Here is a 16,692-nt window from a genome sequence, read left to right as displayed (position 1 = left end):
AGTCGTTGAACATGCTGTAATTGTCTTAAATCGGTTGAGCTTACCTTCAAAGTTGAAAGGTGCAAAATATCTTTAGTTGCTGTAACCGCTGACACGAAGTATGCTGTGTTGTAGCCTCTACTATCACTGTTCCCAACGACTTAGGATAAACTGTTGTGCTTTCCAGATATGTAGTTTAATAATCAAACTTCCTTGCACCTAAATCAAAAACAATCATTAAAATTTTGATAATAAAGTAAATATTTCATTTCTTCCACACATCATTATAAACTCAGCACATATTTATTAAGCTGAATAACGGCAGACTTCCCGTTTAGAGAAGAAGCAGGTGGCACTGGGGAGTAAAAATTCTAAAATATAAAAAATGTAGATTTCACAAGTACCACTTGCTGATGATTGTCTTTAACCAACTATATCTTCAGATACAGGCTTGGCTCATTACTTTTATTCTGGTAGTCCCCTCATTGCGCCATGTGTCAGCTGGTGATTTATATGTTCCAGGGTTATTCAACGTCATTGTTCTCTTACCTTCTGAATAACTATTGAAAGATTTTTACTGCTATTTAGGATTATTCAGCTAAGGAATAGTATGCAAATAATGTGGCCTGGGGCGAGTTTGTTTATCCGTAATAGATGGGTGTTCTAATAGCAATAAATAATGGCATCTGATACATTCAAACATTAAACAAGAGTATTTCGAAAACACTTCCTTCCAGAAGAGGGCAAGCATCAGCTTGCTTTGCGCGCCTGTTCAATGTTTGTTCAGCTTCCGTTGTCGGCGCACCACGGGTGACCTTGAGGACTGAAACGAGGAGTACATAGTGCCGAAACAAAATGAGGAATCGCGAAACTTTTGGTTCACCCGCCCTTACTATCTACCTGCTGCGCTGCCACCAGAGTAGCGCATGCGCCATCAACAGCGTTTTCTTGGTGCCGTGGTGGCACAACACACAGCGCGAAACAGCCTAAGCTGTGACCTGCAGCCCGATAGGCGCACGTGCAGTCCAGGTAGCACTTGAGGGCGAGGGGCCAGCGCAGCGTGAGTGGCCGTCATTACATAAATCGCGCGCCGGCGACATAGGTCCCGTGGCGCCATCCAGCTGCACGGCCAGTAACCAGCTCTGGTCGCGCGTGTCGTAATACATAAAAAAACGACAAAGAAAGTCGAGCGGGCTCTCGACTGCGAACGAAAGTCAAAAGACCTACCGCGGGACTAGTTTGTATATCATTATTACGCATTGAAAAGCGTTAGCTGCATGCGAGAAAAGAAAAAAATACGACGAGGCGCTTCGTCGTGTCTTTGTCATTTCCTTGTATGCAGCTAGCGTTTGTACAAAATGAGAGAGAAGGAACGCTTAGTAAATAAAGGCACCTGATGGTGGGCCACATCCCAACACTCTAGTGCGGCTGTCAGCATCTATGAACCGGCCTAGAATGAGCTACATCTTTACTGCAGTGCACTTCAAGAACTCTCTCAACGACTTGGTGCTCCCTCGACAAGAAAGCCTGAGAATTTTGTTTTGAACAGAGTGGAGGAATTCGCAACAATGAGCTTCAAACACTTCACTGCCACGCTTCCGCCACCTCCTCTTGGTTATTATTATCTAACCGATATTATCTTCCAATCCGTGTCGTCTCGATTTTTCCACTTTACGTTTGCATGCTGCTTACTTTAGTTATAAGTTCGCTTCGCTTGTTTTCCACCAAGTGGCGCATAGCTTTCAGCATTGAAGGATAGCGCACAGATATCATCCGTGACGCAGTAAGAGAGAAAGAGAATGACGGAGCAGCTGCCTATGAAGCGCTATAGGTCGCTAGGCTTAGCGGCACTGCTTTAGCTCAGTCCCATATTCCTGGTAATGTGACAAGTAGTCGGCATACTAAGCAAACAAATAAACCACATGGGGAGCATCAGTAACGTCTAATTATATTTGCGTCTCCACTCATTCACCCTTGGATATTCACTTCCTAAAGCCGAACTGTTTCGCACCAGCAAAATGATTTTTTTTTAATATTATAATGGTCAGCTGCTCTCGTGACATACTAGATCCAACTACTGAAAATTGAGACGTGGCTGCGGTGAATCTTGTGCTGACCTAAGCCATGTCAGGTAGAAAGAGGCGCTGAACGCTTGATTTCATGAAAAGTGCATGGAAAGCCATTTTAAATGACACAGGCGTATATAATATGTAGCGTTCTTCAGCATAGGAAATCTGCCAACTAATAGTTTACTTGTGGTCGCCCTCAGTCATCAAAGTGTTTAGCTGTGCGATCACTACAGAATGTTTGCGTTGCATTGCCGTTCTTTAACATTTTTTTTAAAGCAACGAGACATCGGTCCCCCTTCGAGTTGCACATGAATTATAGATCGTAGTGTTCACCAATGCATACTAATAATGCAAAAAGTGGTGCTTAATATTTACAGCCGCCATCGCAGATGAAATATATACAAGCGAGTAAGAGCGACACCAGCGCACCTAATCTTATTTCCATCTTCTCCACTGATTGCAAATATCAAACTAGCCGCACTGAGCAAACCCGGAAATGCTCAGAAGCGAGCCAATGAGCTCGACGCCATAACTGCCCTGATCGTCACGTGGCAAGAAACCGATGAGCGCTCTCTGATACTGCTCATTGCGAAGACCAATACAAGCGCTAAAGAGCTATCGTTGTAAAATATACCTTGTTCATAACCTTCGATCTGCCATGAGAATGAAATATGTCAGTAGTAAATTCAGTTACAAACAGCACTCATAACCAGGAGATGATGACTTGAGAAACGAATTCTAGGCCTTTTTGAGAATGATTGCAGCTACTCTTCGTAAAATACGAGTTATTACTGGACAAAAAGGTGTATTCCCAGAAAGTGGTGCAGTTATTCCTAAAAAAAAGCATTTTATAGGCAGAGATAAGTCTCCACAAAATAACTTTCGAACTCATACACATAAAAAAGAGACGTAAGGGAAACACGATGTTCTTTCTAAAGCAATAAAATTAACTATCAATAATGCTACACGGACCTTACTCTACCATTTAAGCTTTTAAGATTCTAGTATAGAGCGTTGTTAATCAATGTTTGATATATCTTATGTTTATGGCCACTCTCATTTACGCGTGCAAACAATCAGTCTTCATGATTTTTTAAGCTTTCTTTCTTGATGCTGTCTATTTCAAGCCCTTTCCACATCCAGATAAACACCAGTTATTTTTTTCGGCAATTTGCAGTCGCAGCCGCTATAAACTGTTTGTTCACGTCGTGAGATGTGTTAATCTGCAACCTTTTTTGTGATTTTATTTGCGGCTTATATTTTATGCTGGACGTTTATATTGTTAACTGTAGGATTCTCTCTGAATGTATTTGAAATATTTTCCTGTTGGCAACCTGTGACAGATTACGCTTCGCCAACTTTCATGCCATTTGCCTTGTTTTGCAGTTTCATTGGAAAACAAAAAGCTGAAAAATTGGGAGGGCAGTTCAATCGTGCGAAAGCACTTGAGTAACATCCCCTCAAAGGCAACCGCATACAAGACCAAGGTCAGAGGTTGAGGCTTTACACACTCCGGACTTTTCAGCTTTGCTAATGAAGCAGTGCTTTCGCACTAAAGAAACCTCGCTTATCAATTTTGACGGGCGATATAAATGACAAAGTAGGCAAGAAGCAAGCAGGCGACCAGGCAGCGGTGGACTATTGCATAGGGCCTAGAAAGAGCAAGGAAGAATGAATAGCAGAGTTGGCAAAAGGAAATAGTTTGTAAATCTTGATCACCTTGCGCATTGCGCAGAACGAGAAGCGGATTCACAAGATCCCAAAAATCGAGGCTAAAAATGAGATACACTTCATATTTTGCACGCTACCGCGGAAAATTAATGGCGTGGAGATTCTTGGAAAGGTGATATGTAGTGAAAATAGTGTGATAAGTCCTTGAACTGGCGTACATTCCAAAAGTAAACGAATGAAACTGGGAACGAAGAAGCCCAATAACGAGTTAGTGATAAGAAAAATGGCAGCGGAAATCACGGTCTTGCTGGAGAAGAGCCCATTTGCTGTAATGTAGGACGCAGATGTTGTGTTCTGGAGGAGATGGATATTCCCACAAATATACTCAATTAATGCGCTGTCCAAGTAGAGAGTAGGACAGCAAGGCAGGATACTGGCAAGAGCTCTAAGGAGGCGAAATACCTGATTAAGAAACTCCAATGAATGGATGCCTGTAACCTCAATTAGTAGAGGCGGCAGAATTTAAAAGGTGATCAGTAAGCTCAAGGCAATCAACATAAGGAGGCATAATATTGCGGGGTTCAAGCAGGCTCAGCAAGAAGGCGATTAGCCTGGACTGTTGAAGATTAATTAGTAAGAGAAAACGCGTACACACTAAGATGCAAAGAATTAAAAGTCATTAACAGATTGGAGAAGAAAGGTAAGCAATATAGCCGAAGAATTCTACATCGCTCTCTGCAGTTGTAAACATACTGAGGATGCTATTAAGCCAGTGCTGTGGATGAATGATTTCCTGCGTCAGTAACAATAAAGGAAGCAAATAAGCCTCACATGCGATGTAAAGGGGGAGAATGAATATTGAGGATCAGACAACTGTAGATTTATTAAAGGATGGCAGGAAAACTGCGATACCCAAACTTTCCATTGAATATACGCAGTGCCTGATAGCCTCAACTGTACCGGGGTACAGTTATATGCGAGGCGGTATATGCGAGGCGGCATAAATAGGCTCTGCATTTCCGGGGTTAACGCATTGAGTGAATTCGTTATATCTTAGGTGGCATACCTTACCTTAGGTAGCAAGATCGCTAGATACGAGGTTAACTCAGGAAAGGTTGTTTTATCCCAGGTGTGTTTCTATGGCTCGTTAACACCGAAGTAGAGCCCTGATTTCGTTCGTAGCCCAGTGGGCAAGTTGCTACCTGCTACTGGCTACTGACAGACGGTGCTTGCTATTTTCGTTCGCCCTGACACTTCTAATGAAAGCGCATTAATAACGAATGGTTCCTTTCAGTAACGTAGTGGATGCAAGAGAGAACAAGCGGAGCATTAGCAGTCATGGAGGGAGGCGGGCGGATGAGATCAATAATTCTGCGGGGCTATGGTGGCTCCGGTTAATTGAGAGATATGGTAGAGGCCATGGTATTGCGGTAGACGATGTTTGGTTGAAGATGATGATTACACAGTCGTCTATGCCTTTCTGGTGAACGGGAGGTGCGTCTGTTGTCTGTTGTTGCCAGGAAGAAAGAGAGAAAAGGAAAGTGCACAGGCCTGCTCACTGGCTCAAGCCGAGCCACAATCGCTACCACGTGCAGATAGTAGGAGAGTTGAAAGATGGGATAGAAAGACAGGATAGTAAAGACGCGCTAAAGACAAGGCCGATCCCGGAGGTAGGTGCGTGCGGCAAGACATTCGCAAAGACGGCGGGCGTCCAAGGCTGTCTTCGCTAGCGCTTGAAAAAAAAATCGCAAACATAGAGAGCTAGTAAATACCTTAGAATTCGGTAGAGCGCAGGACACATCACTGCACTTCATGAAACTGCGTTTAAAGAAAGCGCCTCCTTTATTCTGTGTTACGTCTCGTCGTGGAGAAAGACTTCGTAACAATCGCACCTTGGAGCTAATGAGGTGGCCCCGATGCCTTCGGTGCGCTTGACCTGACCTGTCGCGAGCGCTCAAGCGGTGGCGGTACAGGGACGGAGGCCTAGCACGATCTAGGTGTTTGCGCGCGAACAAAGTCGCAAAAAGAACGTACAAAACAGAGCACGAAAAAAAAGGAACAGTGTGTACAGGTACGTACAGACCGGTGAAGGTCAGGTCGTACATTTTCTGCAGGGTCACAGAGTGGGCAGAGCACGAACGGGAGGCTGAGCCCAGCTGCATCAAGTGATAATGATGTGTTATTAAGAGTAGTTCAAGTTGAAGTAGTCAGGCACGATAAGTATCTGAGGAAAGGTGTGCTAGCAGAAGGAGTGCCTGATGTTACTGAAGATGACTGGGCTGTCGGCCTTCTCGCCGTGGTGCTCTAGATGATGGACGTAGAAAGAGGGCTTAATGACCTGTGATCTACATAGCGTATCTCGTCGTTTCTCTCCCGGTGTCCTGGTCCTGTGTGCGCTGTTCCATCCTGCTATTCAATACCAACATGACCAAACTACCACGTTAGTTATCTACATGTAGTGATACGCGCAGTACGCACAGGTGCTGTCGCACGCGACGGGAGTGGCAAAGGGTGTTGAAGAGGCAAATGTGCGATGGCTGCGACACGGGCTGCGCTGAAACAACCTTGCGTGTGTCTGTGATTCTCGTTTGACTTAGAGGGCACGTGCTGCCAGGCAGTGCAGCTTGAATCGGCACGATTTACCTTGCGAGTGCTGGGCGCCTTGAAGAGCTCGAACGTTGTGGTATTGTAGCGTTGTCAGCAGGAACAGGGCAAAAGCCTGGGATGTGAGGAGAGGCATCAGCAGTTTAATATCGCGCAGAGGTCACTGACTACGTGAGACGCAGCTTTGCTTTGGCGCTAACATTTCTCAAACAAGACATCGCCCGAGATTGCTGCCTCGTACGGGGCTCCCAGAATCAGTTTTCTTATTTACTCTATGTGCAAGAAGCTACGGGGACCGTTTTGCGTAGAACGACTTCAATTTGCTGACTGTTGGGACAGAAATCGAATCGTGGCTTGCCTGACAAGAGCAGGCAGTGCCACGTGAGCACTGTGCTGAAAGCAATGATGCCTACGTGGTCACAGAATCATCCGAATGCTTGAGGCTCCCATGGAATGATAACCCCTCAGGTGTAGGCTCTAAAGGGGTACACTGAAAACAAGGCGACAGACGAGTTAATGTAGAAGAGGAAGCGACAGTTGAAGTGTCTTGTAGGAGCCATGATTGTTCAACATTGCTGTCACCATCACTGAGAATCGCTTTGCCATATGACTTGAAAAACGGTAGTTGTGGCCGTCGTGCAGGTACTCATCGGGTTGTGGAAGTGCGATTGAAAAAACAGGTTACCAGAAAATTCGTCCCAGAAAAGAAGGCATGGTTAAATACGCGACAAGATGCAGTTTGAGTAGAGCTGTGCATTGACTTGCACGAACAAACACATGGGATTGTGCGGGCGGTAAAACCAGCGCTGCAGACAAGTAGTGTTGCGGAGCGTGGATTTGTGGCAGTCGTCTGGCGATGTGTTCATAGGAAATTGAAGGGAAGTAGGCTGCGGGCTGTGTTGCGCGGCTTACAGGTGTTGTGGAGTTCTCAGATATGTGGTGGAGGTGCAGGAGCAGCCGCGACATTTGTTTTGAGATATGTCTGACAGCGGAGGAATTATTCCTTGTGATCGCGCAGAGGCGCTCATGAGGTGACTGCTCTTTCAGTGTCTACGCCCAAAACTTGTTTTTGATTGTTCCCGGCAAATTCTGCTTTCCAATCGGGTATTTGTTTCGTCGCCCGCGATGAAGCGGTGGTTTTACAACATATATTCGGACTTAATAAGCAGCGCGGTTTAGAGAAGGGCCAGTAAGTGTAAAACACAGCGTATTCCCAAAGTATTGTAAGAGAAGCTCACAGAATTAATTAAAAAATAGCTCTTAAATAAATGGCTGAGCCCTGATACAGACAGAAAGAAAAAGAATAAATACGCTGAGTAATGCTTGAAATTTTTATTTGCAAACTTAATCCGCGCGACGGTCTTCAAAACGAGCTCTCCTTATTATATAATATTGAAAAGGTTTCCTACTAACCCCTGATCAGCATAATCACATCTATATTAGAGGTCATTAACCTGCTTGCATGAAGTCGTGGGCTGATTCGTATAATGAACGCTCAGGATGCTCCTAGGATTTTCTGTGATTGAGATTATCCATACTGATCTGCGCTTCAGCATGTAACAAAATAATTCGCATGCTATGCTCTATTGTAGAGAAACAGCCGCGCTTTGCAACTCTTGCTGTTTTTTTCGGCAGAGACCGGTTCAATATTATTGCAAAGCCAAGCCACGACAGACGCCAATCATTTATAAATGCAGGAACATCTACAGAGCATTGCTACACGTGACCGAAGCATTCATTTTTGCGCTCCGATTAAATTGGGAGAGCGTCCTATCATTCAGGGCGGTGCAGAGGGCAATTGTTTCATGAGCTATGCCCTCGATACAAAAAGCAGAAGGAATTTGAGCAACGCCATATTCATATCTTCTGCACCGGTTCTCAGTATGATTCAAGTGTACCCTGATATCTTACGAAGTGTCGCGGCAATAAGCGCATTGTATTCTGGACGCCACGATAAAACAGCTCACATGACTGCGTACGCTGTATAAAAGCCGTCCTTCGCAACCGCGAGCTGTATCTTCTGTCTTTCAATTGGAGAGAGCAGGTAAGCAGGCTTGCTTTTCAGAGAAATGCACGTTCTTGTGTCGTGTTGCTGAATCGAGAACGAAGTCTCAGACGCTATTTATTTGAAATGCTATTTTTTATTTAGGTGTGGGATGAATGCTATAACAAATATTCTTTCTGTTTTAAAATTAACTTCTTTTGGGTCGGATTGCACTATGCCTTGCAATGTAGAGTAAAAACAGAAAAAAGTGCATATTATAGCTGCAATTTTTTCTAATTATTTTCAGCAAGCAAAAAAGCAGTACAATTGTTAGTTCATATATTTGCCCATATTGGAATCAGTGTTGTGGCCTGGGTGTGCAATCGCAAGTCAAACGCTTTTATTATCCACAGATTCCGGCGCCAGTGTTTAGGATATTCATGCATAATATTCCTTTCACCAATGAAAGCTGTCCTTTGAGAGTGAACAACATAAAGTATCTCAATTCTATCAAGTGTCCGCAATCTCGGGCACTTATTATTCGGCTTTGGACTTATCCGTCCGACCTAAAAAATGAACATAAAAGAAGCCCGGATTAAGTTTTCTTAATTTGCTTTTAGCCAAAAAACTTCAGTATTCTCGAAGTGCAACGCATATAGAGCTGTCAGTTGAGTGCTAGATACACTGTGTCAGAGCTGGAAACAAACTAAGGAGGGACGCCATGTAGTTGATGCGACGTGTGGTATTGTTGGCTGTACAGTGCAGTTGTGTGATCTGAGGCAGGTTCGTAGGCAGAATTCTTTTTTTTTTCAGAGGTGCGCAGATTAATTGCTTCTATTGAGCGGGGGGAGGGGTCTATGCCTTCTCTTATATACGTGCCTGATTTGAGGTATTACTCCGCTTGCGTACGCATCTTTGCAGTCCGGGAATTACCACCACCTCGGCGCCTGCTAGTTAACTGAGCACAGTTTCTTCTCCATCAACACCCGCTTAGATCATTTAGTAGGCTACGTAGGTTTACCAACTGCATACAGGAATCTGACACTAAACTGTTCATGGGCATCATGAAAAAGTATAATGTCCAGTTCACCCCAAAGACATAGCTGCGGTTCCATCGCATCCATTAGCCCACAGACCACGCGATGTCCAACCCAACAGCTCAACGCACCGCCACAACCTAACGATAACATTTACCTAACAAACTTCCTAACAAACAAGTTCCTAACAAACTTCTACTTTCATCTTATCTGCCGGTTAAATCTTTTAGTTCTCGTTAGTTTTTTTAATGACGATAGCGGTTCCTTCTGCAATCACAGCTCCAGGTACTACAATTCACATGTTAATTACTACTAAATAAAATATTCTTGCTGTGAAAACGCCGAAATACGCCCTAACTGGGTTTTTTCCACGCTGTATTGCGGCAATAAATCACTGGAAAAAGTCAGTAATTTATTTCTTCAAGATAATATTCGTCTAAAGAACCTAAACTTGTGCTCTGAAAAAACACCAAAAAATTCCGCTGAATTTTCAAAAACAGCGGAAAATCAAAGCCCAAGTTATAATATTTTTCTACGAACTCTATCAATAATATATATGTACCCTCACATCTTATTCAATGTTCACTTCTTTGTCCCAACAGAAAAAAAATCTTAAGAAAGTCCAGACAGGTTCTCAATTCTATCTTTCGAAAGTCACACTCGCCTGTATACAGGTTGTATATTTATACATTTCTTGTTCTCATCATTTCGATAATTTTCAAAGCTCACATTCTTCGTTTCTATCTCACTTTCGCCACAGTATATTTTTCAGTCACCATTTTTTTGAGCTTAAAGCCACGTTTCGAGCATTTCTTTTATTTCATTATTGTGAACAGTCTCGCAAGAGAACAGCAGTTCACAATTCGTAACCGGATGTTGGAAGTCTTAAGGAAATACGTATACTTAGGGCAGGAATTGACCGCTGATCCGGACCATGAGAGAGGATTCGCTAGAAGAATGAGAATGCGGTGGAGTGCACATGGCAGGCTCTCCCACACCATAATTGGCAGTTTACCATTATTCCTGAAAGAGAAAAGTATGCAACAGCTATATCTTACCGGTACTGACTTATGGGACATAAATGTGAAGGCTATGGAAAAGGGTTCAGCTTAAGTTAAGGATAACACAGAGAGTCATGGAAAGGCATATGATAGGTGTAACATTAAGAGACCGGAAGCGGGCAGAGAGGGTGAGGGAACAAACTCGTGTTAATGGCACCCTAGTCAAAATCAAAAGGAAGAAATGGGCTTGGGCAGGGCATGTAACGCGAATGCAAGATTACCGCTGGTCCTTAAGGGCAACGGAGTGGATTCCAAGCGAAGGTAAGCGTAGCAGGGGGCGGCAGAAGGTTAGGTGGGCTCATGAGGTTAAGAAGTTTGTGGTGATGCTGTAGCCGCAGTCGGTAAAGCACAAGAGTAGTAGAGATATGGGAGAGGCCTCTGATCTGCAGTGGTCTTAGTCAGACAGATGATGATAATGATAATTATTATTTTAAACTATCTCCTCTTAAACTTTAGATTTCTTAATTCATTTTGGCGCTTATGCGTCGCGTGTGGTTGCTCTTATAACGGTTTCATGTTTTCATTGAGCTTTGTGTGTTTTTTTTGGGTTGCTTGTTTCGTGTTTTCTTCCTTATTCCTTAAATTTTTACGCACGTGACAAAAAGCTTTCAGCTGCTTCTTTCGACCAATTCACACCGAAATCTTCAAGAAAGCGTAGCAAATATGGTGCGAAAGATCAAGTCGAGCTTATCCGAAAGCTTTGGCACTTTCCGTCAGTATCCTAAGCAGTAGCCGAAAACGTTACCACAGCGTAACCCAGAGCGAAGTTTCAACCAAGGCCGCCGAATACAATCAAATTGCGTGATAGAGCGAATACGAAAAAAAGTAGCGCTAAGTGAATACTGTACCATGCATGAGAGTGATATTTGCTTTTTGCGCAGGAAACAATTCACCATGCAGATGTTCATTTTCCTCGTGCTTTTGGCAATTACTACGACATTAGGTGAGTACTGGTTTCAAGTATGATCTTGTACGTTATATAAAAGTTAGCCGCGCATGGATCTTGGTTTCCGGTTTCTACCAGTATTATCTGCAGGAAGACTAATAGGAAGATAGCTATGTTTCGAAATAGTCCTTCCGATTGGTATGATGTTGACAATGTTTCTATTCTTTCGATGTGATCTTCATCGCATTCAAATAATAATGCAACAGTTGTTTTGCCCTGTTGAAGAAAATTACATTTTTGAGTGTGTAGGTACTAGGAATGACATCGAAAACCATGATTTTGAGAACAGTGAGTAAATAAACGATGAATCTTCTGTACACACCCCTAAGCAATGCTCTATAGCACGTAAATGACGCCATTCACATATTTTCCGCATCGAGTCGACCGTAACGGTAATTAAAGACTCACAGGTCACAATATGCCTATTGTATCGTCGTTTACTATAATAGAGCCCAGAAACAGTGTATTTCTCAATGCAAGGGGTGGTAAAATGGACACTTCCGGTTTAATTAAAAAAAATATTACCGCAATGAAGAGGAGCAATTCTAAAAACTACGCCCCTAAATTTAGGTTTTATGACGGTGTTTTCACTGGTCGCAAAAATTACCGAAGAGTTTGCTGCGAGAGTATATCCGACTCTCTGAAGGGCGCCAGAGGTTATCATTTTGCAACAAGACACCGCCATGTCTGCTGCCCTCCAGGCATTAGTTTTACACTTAGAGCCAGAGTGGTTTTAGTAAGTGTCATAAAAAGGATCTAACCTAAAAACAAAAATATACAGTGCTTAACCAGGCTTGATAGAAGGATTTTAGATTTTCCGCGTTGAAAAATAAAGCAGCGTTAAGCACACCGGTTATAAGCTTTGATAGCATGTTTGCTTGAGTCTTGTGGGCGGGAAAAAAAAAGTAATTTTCAGCTATCCCAGTGCCGCATTTTTCTGAACGACATCGCGCTCCCATTTGAAATCAATGCCTCTACTCCTCAACTAGCGTGATGAAGCATAGCTGCTGCGTTGAATTTTTGTGGTACATGAGAAACTTTCATAGACTTTGGAGATGGTACGTGGCCAGTAGGAACGCATCAAACGACTCTGGCAATACCTGTATGTGGCAACACAAATTTAGAACACATCATCGTAGCGAATCATGCTGGTTCTGAGTGCTTACGCTAATAATATTTTTTCGTTTTTCTTTTTTTCATGTCATGCCTACCAGATGCGGCTGTTGTGTAAGTGCGCCTTCACCTTCCTAGCCTTATGTTTTCGCTCTGAAATGAAGTATTTGGACATATACTTCATTTGGAATGTTGAAATGTTTTATTCATTACATAAATAATCATTGCATAAAATTTGTGAACCCTTAATGGTGAACGCAAAAACGAAATTTAGTCCTCCTGTCACTGCTTATTGCGAGTTACTGGAAAATAACTGCACAATAGAAAGCATAATCTTTCGAAACTCCTCAATGTCGCGCGTTCTTGGAATTTCCATCATCAGCTTCGAGTGGCATCTGGAGGGTTTGCGAATTCGATGAGTTTCAACGGGCCTTAAGCGGCTTAATTGCTGGTAAAGCATGCATAGAACATCCATTTTGAAATTTGAAATGGAATCGTAATTATCGACGCAGTAATCTCAATAGCGAAAGCGGCGTCCGATAATGACGCCAGCTATGGCGGAAGTAGATTATCAGCGCTGAAAGGCTGGAAGTGAGCAAGAAACTCCATTTCGCCGAGAGCAAACTCATTGGAGAGTTGATTGGCGGCAGTAGGCGTATGAAAAAATGCTGGCGAAAGCAGCCGAAATATTCCCACCAAAAGCCGAAATTTCACCACCAAAAGCGCAATCACTGTAGTTCCCCGAAAATCAAGATTTTCAGGACACCATGAACATTCTCTTGCCATTATTCGCCGGTAACCTCACTGCGCCATAAATATTCAAATCCTTCAATTTGGTTAAATTCTCGAAGTCACTTTCAACGTTAGAAGCCACTAATTATCTGCAAGTATACTGTCCGCTTACGAGAATTACGTTGTGTCCTTGCCGCTAGCCTGATTATTTAATCGGGCTTGGGATAAAATGCTTTTGTTTTTCACAGTGGGGAATCATGTAACGATCGTCACTTGCGGTGAAACAAATGGTTCGTTCAAGATAGATATTGAGGGAAACATTACATCTTGGAGAGACATCAATATTAACTCATCAAACGCTTGCACAACCTGAATCACGTTAAACTTCTATACATGCCTTTCAGACAAGAAGCAGGAGGCGTTGAGGGAGAGAAGATTAGGAAGGGTGAGTAATGCTGATTTCAAATTAAGTCCCACCGTTTGATGGCTGTTTTCACTAAATATATTATGAGATGCGAGCTTCCTGCTTCAATGCTTATTGGGGCGATGCTCGTATGGTGCCGTACGCGAAGTGCAGTTTACAGATTCTTCGAATATTGAGGCGCCCTGACCTGTGACCTTTGGAATGGCTACTTAAAAAGATAGGAACTTGAGAAATGGCAGCCAAATATTATTGCTCTATTATTATCATTATGTTGTGAACAAATGCTCTACAGAATGAGTGGTCGCTGGAGGTCGGCATTTTTACGAAAAAAAAGTGATACAACAGCATCCATTGCGGGCGTTTCATAGATGAAAAAAATTCTTCATGTACTGTCCACAAACTCTTCCCTCAAGAAAATTTTCAAGAAACTGCAAGCTCAGGTTGCTTTTTCTGCAGTTTCCTTTTTAACTTTTTTTGTTCAGGGAGAGGAGGATTCACGAGCACAAGCTTCACATACTGCACCAACCCTGCTTACTCGCCCTTACTCAAAAAAGCGTAATTTATTCTTGCTTAATATTGTAACACCGTTTATCTTTAAGAATCCATGCTTTCCGTCATGTTTCATGTTTCCTTGTATGCAGTTTATTTTGGTTAGAAGGGAAACAACAACAAACGAAACAACCTGCCTCTTTTTTATTTAAGCAGTTGTGATTCATAGCAAACAACCAAAAATCTGAAGGGGATCAGTTGGGTTGTATTTTTATTGTTATAATTTTCTCTCCCTTGTTATATGCCGTTTCTTCAAAGCTTGCTGTTTCTCACATGCTGGAGATACTACATTTCTATCATTAAAGATAAGCAGTGCAGACGCGGTCGTCGTAGGCAAGAACCTACTGCACAGTAATGCAGGCGCGACTCTAGAGGTTTTCGTGTGCACTACTTAACTCAAATACAGAACAAAGTGCATTCAGATTTGTGTTTCATTAAAGGCGCAATTAAAGCGTAATTAAATTACACTGAAGCCACTCAAGTGTAGTATCCCCAAGCGTGAAGAAGCAGAATACTAATAGTTCAGTTCTGTCCATCCGCAGTCATCAAATGTGTGGCTATAAGTCGTTCCTAACTGTTTATTTTACGACCATTGCATTTTATTCAAAGCAAGACAATGCGACATGTGTACCCTCTTTGCGTAAGCTCGTGATCTACGACAGTTCATCCTGCTCACAAATTCGCGCGAAGATTGCACATGTAATTAAAGTGGCGCCTAACAATTTAGAACTTGCAGCACAGATGAAATGCACACATCAGCAAAAGCGAAACGACATCATTAAGCTTTGTTGCTGTCTTGTCGCCCAATTGCAGATATCAACCCAGTCGCATTGGCCAAGGCCGGAAAGACAGTGGAAACCCTTGGGAAGATTCTCCAGGGCGACGTTTCTATGAACACGGCTGAAGAGCGAGACAGTGTGCTGGACGCCATCAATGCCCTGAGCCTCACGGGGGAAGAAACCGATGAGCACTCTCTCATTATGCTCATTGTCAAGGCCATTGCAATCGGAGCCGCGACGGGCGCGGCATCGGCTGGTATTAAGCACGTTGTGGAGAAGGCAGCGGCGAAGCGAGAAGGTTAATAAAACGACCCAGCCGAGTCTGTCCTTGGGGTCTGAAAAATTCGGCTCAAGTGTCAATACGCACTGCTCGCAACCAACCACCTACTCCTTTAGCTTAAAGCACTTTGCGATTGCAGAGTGGCTATTGGAATGCGCCCAAGGTATAATATCGAATGCGGGCAATGGGTGTCGAATTTTTGAATTTCGGTGGAGGCAAAATTATTCAAAGAACGACCATGTTATGTCCAATGTCAGCTCATTTCAATAATTTCAGGTGGCCGAAATTAACTCCAAGCCCTCTATACGGAGTTTCACATCAGAGGACGTAGAGCTTTTCAGAAGTTGAACACCGCGTACTATTTCTTCAGCTGAGTTTTTTGGAGTGTATTACAGTGAAAACAGGTGTTGTTTGTCTACAAGAAATGAGTGAGAATTCCACATTACTCCGGTCTCATGAACGTCTATTATAAACAGCAACAAAGTACCCCCACTGCTCTCTTAAAATGTTCAAAGAGGGCGCTCTGCAAAAAAATATGTTACATTTCAGCACAAATTCTTGAGCGACTCGTGTGATTGGCTACTGTCCACTATGAATTGAGAGCATGCTTCTTGGCTTGCAGATTGCGCTTGCGATTAAGGGTTTCGTGCTGCATGTGCTTTAGTGGCTGAAGAGAACATCCAAACTTTCCTAAGTCCCGATTCGCAGTTAGAAGGTAGTTTGCACATGTCTCCAACGCTTTTAAAATGTTGAAAATATGTCACCATTCCTAAACTAATAATTCGACCTCCCAGTTTTCACAGCGGCAATGTGGACATGCAACCTTGGTCACAAACCTTTCGCTTTTTTTTTCTGGTTCTCCTTCTTCTAAATAGCTTGTTTTCTAGCTCCTTTTTTCTACCCCACCAAACATGATCCTTCGCGGCATTACGTTCATAGATCGAGGAGAGTACAAATAGCACTCCTGGCGCTCTGGTGCAGCTGATAGGCGATGTTCCTCTGCCGCGACCGGTGGGTGTTTGAACCTCGCCCGAGAGCCACGAGATGGGGCTCCTGACACCTTGATTGTTCAACCAGAGCAAATTTTCCAGACTAATAATTAATTTTACTGCCACCTTAATCGCAGCCGTGGCCTAGTGGTCTGGGCGTCCGCTTCGGCTGCGGAAGGTGGTTGGTTCGAAACCCACCTCCGGACGCCCACTGATAAAAATGGGTACAAGCCACCCCCGGCCCGGCGCCCGGTTTCTTTAGGGGTATGTGCTTGGAGGAGGCTCCGCAAACCCCGCTGCGCCCTTTCGGGGGCAATCCCAGTTTCGAACAGTCAGCCTGCAAAGGTGGTTCGTGTTTCACTCCCAAGCGAAGAGTTCGACTCAGAGCTCGTACGCTCTAACAAGCGTCAAGTTGAACACTAAGCGATCCTTCGTCAGAAGCGATTCAGAGTATCACTGCGGTCTTGGGCAAGTC

General features: G+C 43.5%; 1 protein-coding gene and 1 pseudogene across 1 annotated transcript; both read left to right on the top strand.

The window, feature by feature from the left end:
- Positions 1-6,027, top strand: part of LOC144123946 (uncharacterized) — a 51,099-nt pseudogene extending 45,072 nt beyond the window's left edge.
- Positions 6,028-11,215: 5,188 nt separating this feature from the next.
- LOC144124781 (uncharacterized) lies at positions 11,216-15,279 on the top strand. Its single transcript, XM_077657657.1, has 4 exons — positions 11,216-11,348; positions 12,566-12,578; positions 13,601-13,641; positions 14,983-15,279. Exons 1-4 carry the CDS (start codon positions 11,255-11,257, stop codon positions 15,249-15,251), a joined length of 417 nt encoding a protein of 138 aa, XP_077513783.1. The 5' UTR covers positions 11,216-11,254; the 3' UTR covers positions 15,252-15,279.
- Positions 15,280-16,692: the final 1,413 nt, after the last annotated feature.

This window comes from Amblyomma americanum, chromosome 3, assembly GCF_052857255.1.
Source record: "Amblyomma americanum isolate KBUSLIRL-KWMA chromosome 3, ASM5285725v1, whole genome shotgun sequence".
Lineage (NCBI taxonomy): Eukaryota > Metazoa > Arthropoda > Arachnida > Ixodida > Ixodidae > Amblyomma > Amblyomma americanum.
This window is presented reverse-complemented; position numbering and strand designations above follow the sequence as displayed.